The sequence below is a fragment of the Bombina bombina genome, unplaced genomic scaffold, assembly GCF_027579735.1.
Source record: "Bombina bombina isolate aBomBom1 unplaced genomic scaffold, aBomBom1.pri scaffold_1072, whole genome shotgun sequence".
NCBI lineage: Eukaryota > Metazoa > Chordata > Amphibia > Anura > Bombinatoridae > Bombina > Bombina bombina.
In genome coordinates, this window is record NW_026513105.1 from 32346 (window position 1) to 42392 (window position 10047).

Below are 10047 nucleotides of genomic sequence, written 5' to 3' on the forward strand. Positions count from 1 at the left end.
CTGAGCATACCTAGGCATGCTTTTCAACAAAGGACAGCAAGAGAACAAAGCAAATTTGTGTGCTCTATCTGAAACATGAAAGAATAATGTTGGGTTTCATATCCTTTAGATATAACAAAGAATTACACTGCCCCCACCCCTTTACTTCATAGGGGCATCGTGGTTGGCAACATTTTCTGTTGAGAACGCTGGGAAGGAAAATTTAAAGTAAGTTAGTAAGGAGTTAGTAAAAATGTTATACAAAAATATACTGCTTGTTTTTCACAATGCCATGTAATCATTGCTTTACACTCAAGATATTCTAAGAGAAAAACTGTGTCAATTTTAAATTTTATTGTAAAGTGCCAAAAACATACATAGAAAGATCTATAGAAGTAAAATGTTCACGTTTAAAAGAAATTAAACACACTAGTATAAATAGACTTTATTGAAGCCAATGCCTCAGTATAGGGTTACAGATGCACAAGTTGTAACATTTCACAACTTCTAAAAGGAATGTCAAGTTACAATAATCATGCATAACATGGTCTGCAATCACATTTTTGAAGCATTTCAGGCATTTCAAAAGAAATGCATATAACATTGTTATATAGAACTACTTCCAACAAACTGCAAAACATTGATCGACATTTCCAGTACACTCTAGTGTCAACACAAAAGGGAGCCATAAATGTTTCATTTATGAAATAAGAATGTAATATTTACTGTAATGAAAGAAATTAAAAAGCTTTTCCAATCAGGGCCGTCACTGGACCATCACATAAGGTACAAAAGATATCAGTTCTTTTATCTTCTCAAATAGCTCACTCAAGCTCAAACTTGAAAAAAAAAACTCAGTACTGAGAGTACTCCTTTGTCTGAAATTTGGCAATAATGCGCTCCAACTGTCTTTTTGCTTCACACTGAGGGAAGTTGCCCATGTCATAATATTGAGCAGCAATTTTAATCAACCTAAAAAAGATGAAGGATATAAATGTGAGAGCATAAAAGTAATATCTAAACATTTCTAATAAAACAAGAAATAAACAAGATACAGGTAAAATACAGCAGGCACACTATGAATCAAAAAAGAAAATTTATGCTTACCTGATAAATTTATTTCTTCTTAGACACGATGAGTCCACGGATCATCTTCATTACTTATGGGATATTCACTTCCTGGTCAGCAGGAAGAGGCAAAGTGCACCACAGCAGAGCTGTTAAATAGCTCCTCCCTTCCCTCCCACTCGAGTCATTCAACTGAAGTTAGGAAGCGAAAGGAAAAGCCATGGTGCAGAGGTGACTGAAGTTTACAATAAAAAACATCCTGTTGAAAAAGGACAGGGCGGGCCGTAGACTCATCGTGTCTAAGAAGAAATAAATTTATCAGGTAAGCATACATTTTCTTTTCTTCTTAAAGACACAATGAGTCCACGGAATATCTTCATTACTTATGGGATCCAATACCCAAGCTAGAGTACACGGATGATACGGGAGGGACAAGATAGGATACCTTAACGGAAGGCACTACTGCATGAAGAACCTTTCTCCCAAAAGCCGCCTCAGCCGAGGAAAAAGTATCAAATTTGTAAAATTTTGTAAAAGTGTGAAGAGAAGACCAAGTTGCAGCCTTTCAAATCTGTTCCACAGAAGCTTCATTTTTGAATGCCCATGAGGAAGCAACAGCCCTAGTGGAATAAGCCGTAATCCTCTCAGGAGGCTGCTGTCCAGCAGTTTCGTAAGCCAAACGTATAATACTCTTCAGCCAAAAAGAAAGAAACAGCCATAGCTTTCTGTCCCCTACGTTTACCTGAAAATACCACAAACAAAGAGGAAAACTGGCGAAAGTCTTTAGTTGCCTGTAAATAAAACTTTAAAGCACAAACTACATCCAAATTGTGTAAGAGCCTCTCCTTCTTAGGAAGAGGATTAGGACACAAGGAAGGTACAACAATTTCCTGATTAATGTTCCGATCAGAAACAACCTTGGGAAGAAGTCCAAATTTTGTACGTAAGACAACCTTATCCGCATGAAAAATAAGGTAAGGGAGCTCATGCTGAAAGCTCAGACACTCTACGAGCAGAAGAAATCGCTACCAAAAATAAAACCTTCCAAGATAACAACTTGATATCTAAGGAATGCATAGGTTCAAACGGAACCCCTAGAAGAACCTTGAGAACTAAATTAAGATTCCATGGAGGAGTAACTGGTCTAAACACAGGCCTAATTCTGGTTAAGGCCTGACAAAAAGACTGAACATCAGCTAGACGCTTGTGTAACAGGATAGATAATGCTGAAATTTGACCCTTTAAAGAACGTGTAGATAATCCCTTTCTCCAATCCTTCCTGGAGAAAAGATAAAATCCTAGGAATCCTAACTCTACTCTAGAAGTAGCCCATGGATTCACACCAATAAAGGTTTTTACGCCAAATCTTGTGATAAATCTTTCTAGTGACAGGCTTACGAGCCTGAATCAAAGTGTCTATGACTGAGTCAGAAAAACCTCGCTTGGCTAGAATCAACCGTTCAATCTCCAAGCAGTCCGCTTCAGAGAATCTAGATATGGATGATGGAAGGGTTCCAGAATCAGAAGGTCCTTTCGAAGCGGAAGCCTCCAAGGAGGTAGAGACAACATCTCCACCAGGTCTGCATACCAGATCCTGCGAGGCCAGGCCGTTGCTATGAGAATCACTGAAGACCTTTCCTGTTTGATCCGGGCAATCACTCGTGGAAGGAGAGCAAACGGAGGAAACAGATATGTTAGATTGAAGGACCAAGGGGCCCCAGAGCATCTATCAGCTCCACTTGAGGATCTCTGGATCTCGACCCGTACCTGGGAAGTTTGGCATTCTGCCTGGATGCCATGAGATCCAACTACGGCTGAACCCATTTGAGGATCAGCCTGGAGAACACGTCCGGATGAAGTTCCCACTCCCCCGGATGAAAGGTCTGTCTGCTCAGAAAATCTGCCTCCCAGTTGTCCACCCCTGGGATGTGGATTGCCGACAGACAAGAATGGGCCTCCGCCCACTGAATTATTTTGAAAACCTCTGTCATCGCCAAGGAACTCCTTGTTCCTCCCCGATGATTTATGTAGGCCACTGACGTTATGTTGTCCGTCAAACCTGATAAACTGAACCGAAGCTAGCTGAGGCCAGGTCAGGAGAGCATTGTAGATCACTCTAAGTTCCAGAATGTTTATGGGCAAGAGAGACTGTCTGAGACCATATCCCCTGAGCCCTTAGGGAGCACCAAACTGCTCCCCACCCCTGAAGGCTGGCATCTGTTGTCACAATGTGCCAGGATGGTCTGCGAAAACATGTTCCCTGGGAGAGATGATCTAGAGACAATCACCAAAGAAGAGACTCCCTTGTCTCCTGTGCCAATAGAAGTCGAGGGGACAAGTCCAAATAAGCTCTGTTCCATTGTTTGAGCATGTCCAACTGCAGAGCTCTGAGATGAAAGCGAGCAAACAGGACAATGTCCATTGCCGCTACCATCAGACCTATTAACTCCATGCACTGGGCCACAGAAGGATGAGGAGAAGATTGCAGAGCTCGACAAGTAACGATAATCTTTAATTTCCTGACTTCTGTCAGAAAAATCTTCATAGACAGAGAATCTATGATGGTCCCTAGAAAGGTCACTCTTGTATGAGGAACTAAAGAGCTCTTTTCTAGATTCACCTTCCACCCGTGTGACCTTAGGAAAGCCACTACCAGGTCCGTGTGTGATTTTGCTAGCTGAAAGGACGGCGCCTGAACTAGGATATCGCCCAGATATGGCGCCACCGCAATGCCTCTTGAACGAAGCACCGCAAGAAGAACCCCCAGAACCTATGTGAAGATTCTGGGAGCCGTGGCAAGACCGAAAGGAAGAGTCACAAACTGGTAATGCTTGTCTAGAAAGGCAAACCTTAAGAACCTGTGGGAACATGCAGGTACGCGTCCTTTACATCTACTGTTGTCATAAACTGAACCTCCTGGATCAAGGGAAGGATGGAACGAATAGTTTCCACCCTGAAGGATGGCACTCTGAGAAACTTAGACTCTTGAGGTCTAGAATTGGTCTGAAGGTTCCTTCCTTCTTGGGAACCACAAACAGATTGGAATAAAATCCCATACCTTGATCTTGAGGAGGAACGGGAACAATCAGTCCCAGAGCTAAAAGGTCTTCTACACAATGTAAGAACGCCTCTTTTTGTCTGGTCTGCAGATAACCTTGAAATTAGAAACCTGCCCCTGGGAGGACAAATTTTGAACTCCAGCTTGTATACCTGAGACACTAGTTCTATAGCCCAGGGATCCTGAAAGTCCCAAACCCAGGCTTGAGCGAAAAAAAGTCTGCCACCTATAAGATCTTTCTTAGGATTGCTTACCGTTATTCCAAGATTGGGCGGGTCTCCAATTAGATTTAGCTTGTTCCTGCTTAGTTGAGGGAGAAGAGGAAGAGAATCCCTTGACGTTGCGAAAGGAACAAAAATTACTTTGTCTTCCTTTCTGCCTAATCTTTTTGTCCTGAGGGAGAAGGTGACCCTTACCTCCCGTAATGTCAGAAATAATCTCTTTGAGCTCAGGACCAAACAGGGTTTTCCCCTTGTAAGGGACAGCTAGAAGCTTTGGCTTAGATGAAACATCTCCAGACCAAAATTTCAGTCATAAGGCCCTGCGAGCCAAGATAGAGAAGCTTGAAATTTTGGCCCCCAACTTAATTTGAAGGGTGGCATCCACGATAAAGGCATTAGCTAGCTTAAAAGCCTTTATCCTGTCCTGGATCTCGTCCAAGGGAGTGTCTCGCCTGCGAGCATCAAACCAGTAGGCGGCCGCACTTGTGACGGTAGTTATACAGACCACCGGTTGCCACTGCATACCCTGGTGAACATAAATTTTCATGAGTAGACCCTCTAATTTTTTGTCCATCGGATCTATAAAAGCACAGCTATCCTCTATAGGGATAAAAGTTCTCTTAGCCAAGGTTGAAACAGCTCCTTATACCTTAGGAACAGTTTACCAAACCTCTTTAACTGAGTCAGCTATAGGAAACATCTTCTTGAAAATAGGAGAAGGGGAGAAAGGAATACCAGGTCTCTCCCATTCTCTATTAATAATTTCAGAGGCCTTCTTAGGAACTGGAAAAACATCTGTAAAGGAAGGTACCTCATATCTGTCTAATTTGCTAGACTTTGGGGGGGGGACAACCATCACTGTGGAGTCACTATCATCTAGGGTAATTAAAACCTCTCTAAGTAAGAGACGAAGATGTTCCAGTTTAAACCTGAAAGAAACCACTTCTGAGTCGGTCAAAGGTAACACCTCCTCCGAATCTGAGATTTCTCCTTCAGATGCCAGAGCAGGAACCTCTTCCTCAGATCTGTGAGAAGAGACTTCTGAGATAGCTACTACAGCATCAGAAACCTCACTAAAGGCCATCTTGCAATGGCCCTGCAACATTGGAAAGGCAGACAGAGCATCGGAGATAGTAGCAGACATAAGAGAAGCTATGTCCTGTAGTAGAATTCCAGAAGGAACTACAGTAGACGTGCAGAGCACTGCTGGTGAGGGTGATAATTTTTGGGACATTTGGGGAGGAAGTTGCTGCAGAAATTGACCCACATCAGAGGACTCTTGGACAACAACATCTGTCTGAGAGGAGATTGGCTCAGCAAAAATGTTATCCCTAAAATTCACAGTCCTTTCAATACATGTAGGACAGAAAGGGATTGGTGGTTCCACATTTGCATCAAAACATAAAGCACATGTAACAGCTTGCACCTCATCTTGGTCCATTTTTTCACATAAAATATTGGTATTGAGCAGAAAAAATACTGGGAACAACAAAATAAAATTACCAAAAAACGTTACTGTCTCTTTAAATTTAAACGTTTTTTTCTCTCTCTTGGCAAACTGCTAATTTTGCTGTAGTTACAAAACGGTTAGAAAATGTAAGTAATAATTAAACCTCTGCACCACAGCAACCTGCTGAGGTGCTCCTACCTTAACCAATGCTACCGGATCCCTTGTAGAAACGATCCTTTAGTGCAACCTGCCAGAAAAACCGAACTAGGACCGCATCTGTGCTAAAAGCGCATGAAAAGTGTTCTACATGCTGCTCTAGCCCAGATAAGCCCCAGTACAGCACATCTGAAGACCTGCAACTGCTTGGAAATAGTGCTACAAGCAGATGCTCCAAAAAACAGGAAGTCCCGCCCTTTGTGGGTGTGCTGCAAGTCTCTGCTTCCCTCTCAGGGAAAAAACTAAAGTGAAACCAGAGCCCTCCATTTTAGTAAATAAACTTAGCAACATAACTCCAGCCCCAGTGCCTGCACCTAATCACTGCCCAAGTAAAGACTTCTTTTCTGAAAGTCTGAAACTGTCCCCACATAAGTAAGGTTTACCATTAACCCCATATGTACCGTAGTGCTAATGAAACACAGACTCCTTAGATCCCAGAAAAAGGCAGCACTTACCTCAAACACTGCCTGGCAGTAGGGCAGTTCCCAAGCTTGGGAGGTCCTCTCCCTCACATTGGCCTGAGAGATAAGCAATGCTGAGTCAGTAATCTCAGGCTGAAGGATATGGGGCAGCTGAAAATGGGAGGCGCAGTGAGAATTGTATCCCACAAGTTCCCATAGCTCTAAAGCCACCAGAGCTCTACTGTAGAGACTGATATGTACTAGGCTACACCCCAGAACAAAGTAGCACTCTCTGGCACTAATCCTAAAACAAAAAAACTCTTGATTGAAGAAGCTAAACTAACACCTCACTTTACCTGCTTCCTATCACTAACGCAGGCAAAGAGAATGACTGGAGTAGGAGGGAAGGGAGGAGCTATTTAACAGCTCTGCTGTGGTGCTTTTTGCCTCCTCCTGCTGACCAGGAGGCAATATTCCCACAAGGATGAAATCTGTGGACTCATCATATCTTTAAAAAGAAAACTAGACTTGGGAGGAAGAAGGGACCCTGAATAAGAGGTCCTTCCTCAACAGAAGTGTCCAGGTCGCAGAGATGACATGTCCACTGGATCGGTATACCAAATCCTGTGAGGCCACGCAGAAGCGAGGAGGATCACGGATGCCTCCTCCTATATGATATTAACAATCCCTCGGGAAGAAGCGCAAATGGGGGAAATAGATATTCTAGGCTGAAGGACCAAAGAACTGTTAAGGCAGCTATCAGCTCGGACAGGGAGCCCTAGACCCGTATCCCAGAAGATGCTATGATATCCAACTCCAGCCGACCCCATTTGAAAATCAGGTTGGAGAATACTCCCGGATGGAGTTCCCACTCTACCGGATGAAAAGACTGTCTTCTCATAAAATCCATTTCCCAAGTGTCCACTCCTGGAATGTGGACCGTTGACAGATAGCAAGAATGAGCCTCCGTCCACCGGATAATCTTTGTTACCTCAGCCATCGTCAAGGAACACCTTGTCCTCCCTAATGATTGATGTAGACCGTCGTCAACATGACCATCTGAAAACGGATGAAACTGGGCCGAAGCCAACTGAGGCCCGACCAGAAGAGCCTTGAAGCTCGCTTTCAGTTCCAGGAAGTCTATAAAAAGAACAGACTCCTCCTGAGTCCACACACTGCTAAATCATGATCCCTGGGATAGGTGATCCAGAGACGACCACCATAGAAGAGAGACCCTTGTCTCCTGATCGAGTTAAATGAAGAGACAAGTCTGCATAGTCCCCGTTCCATTGCCTGAGTGTGCTTAACTGCATAGGTCTGAAGTGGAATGAACAAACGGAATTTTAAGGGAACAAGGCACTGCTCATTTTATCAACCTTGGAAGGAGGAAAGGTTGAGTGGACCTCACCGGTAAAAAAACCTGCAACCCATGGGTTGTTACAGAGCTCAGCCACAGTGCCTTAGCATGCTGAGCCATCTGTCCGGCTATTGTCCATTGCCGTCACCATCAGCCTGATTACTCCTATCTACTGAGCCACTGAAGGCCGAGAAGTGGACTGAAGGACTAGACCAGTATTGATAGACTTGATTACCTGACATCAGTCAGAAAAATCTTCATTCATATGGGAACACTTTTCCCAAGACACCTTCCACCCGTGAGATCACGGGAAGTAGAACACCAAGTCTTTGTAAAACTTGCGTGATGTAAGGATGACGCCCGGACTAGGATATCAGCCAGAGGGCGTCCCGTAACTGAAGCACCACCAACAGTGATCCCAGAGCCTCCGTAAGAACACGGAACAGTGGCAAGACCGAAGGAAGGACCACGAACAGGAAGTGTTTATTCAGAACGGGAAACCCTAGAACTGGAGACGATTCTCGTGAACGGCACATGAAGGCACTTGTCCTTTAATCCACCGTTGTCATAAATTGACCCTCTAGAATGAAGGGAGGAATGGAACAAATCAATAGTATCCATCCTGAAGGACAGTACCCTTCTTAAAAAATGGTCTGAAAATTCCCGTTTCGAGAACCACAACCCGCTCGGAAACCCCAGATCCTGTACCAGTACTAAAACTGGAACAATTACTCCCAGGTCTGAGAGGTCTCCTACACAGTGTAAGGATGTCTCTCCTGTTGTCTGATCTTCAGACAATCTTGAAAGCAGAAGCTGCCTCAGAGGAAAACAGCTGAGCTTGAAACCAAACTCTAGCTAAAACGGAAAGTCAGCCCCCTACAAGATCCAATCCCGGACCGGGGCATGTTCTCCATACTGACTTTGATGCAACAGCAGGCTATGTGTTTGTGTTAGAACATATATCAGTAAAGCAAGGCTCTAACCATAAGGTCCCAAGAGCTGAAACAGAGCCACCTATGCTCCCAGTTTGAGAACTGGAAGGGAAAAAAATGAAATAAACAAATTAGCCAATGTGAAGCTTTATCCAGTCCTGGATTATATCAAGGGAAGCTACGGACTAATAATATCAGACAACGCATCAAACCAATATGCCGTCACACTAGTGACAGTAGCAAAGTACACAGATAGTTGCCATTGTAAACCCTGGTGTGTCTCAATACTAATTTTTTTTTTTTTTCCATAGGACTATCCTCTAAGGCAGAGCTTTCCAAACTTGTTATGTTGGTGACACACTTTTTAGACCTACATCATTTAGCGACACAGTAATTCAGTTGTACTAGCAAAAAGGAGGTTAAACTAACTTGTTTTAAGAGATACGGACACATACATGAATTATATTATAATGAAATGTATTTACAAGTAGCAGTATGTATGTGCAAGAATTAAAAAAAGTTTAACACCAATAGCTACTTGGTAGTTTAATGGGATGTATGAGGTTGATGGGGTGAACACAATTTCTGAATATTTGGTGAAATATTAGAAAGACACTCGCATTTCATCATCAAGCATTTTTAAGCTTCCACTTCCTATCCATATATCAAGAACAGGAGCAGCAATGCACTACTGGGAGCTAGTTGCAAAAAAAAACCCACTGACTTCAGCTCAGCATTTAAGCTGCCGCCCTCAGAGCTCGGTGAGTCCCATTGACTACTGCCCGCGCTTCAAACACACTGCTTTCCCACTCACTGACTACACATGCAGTCCCGAGCCAATTAAGGAGACTACACGTGCAGTCACGAGCCAATGTGCCGCCAATGGGAATAGTTTCAGCTCCCACTGAGCTGCGCCAATAGGTTAAGATGATCTGTGTCCCCCTAGGTATCAATCACGTGTCAACCAAGTGATATGCGTAGCAGGCAGGCGGAAAGTCAGAAACCAAGAAACAACATTTTTAAAAAATTTGTGCTGAAGCAGGGACACACCTACACACTGCTGCCGACACACAGTTTGGAAAGCACTGCTCTAAGGGTATAGAAGTTCTCGTAGTGAAACTACACCTTCCCCCTTAAGAAATGTTGTCCAGCCTCCGTAGCTGAGACGGCTATGGTAAACAGTCTTGTAAATATAGGGAACGCCTAAGGTACCATTCCATCTGAAGCCGAGATTCTCAGTAACATGAAGGAACCTTTTAGAACAGTAATTCCTCTAGCAATGCTTTTCTCTCGTGGAAAAATATCGAATGCATCATAACCCCGAGTGGAGTGTGAAGGAACGCAGAGCACTGCATGTGGGCCATA

General features: G+C 43.6%; 1 protein-coding gene across 1 annotated transcript in view; it reads right to left on the reverse strand.

Annotated features, from left to right (window-relative positions):
* Positions 1-409: 409 nt before the first annotated feature.
* The window catches only part of LOC128644710 (ATP-dependent RNA helicase DHX15), a gene marked incomplete at its 5' end in the record, with an annotated part of 60781 nt that continues 51143 nt past the window's right edge, over positions 410-10047 (reverse strand). The window contains 1 exon segment of the mRNA XM_053697226.1: positions 410-951. Coding sequence (XP_053553201.1) covers positions 834-951 — 118 coding nt within the window.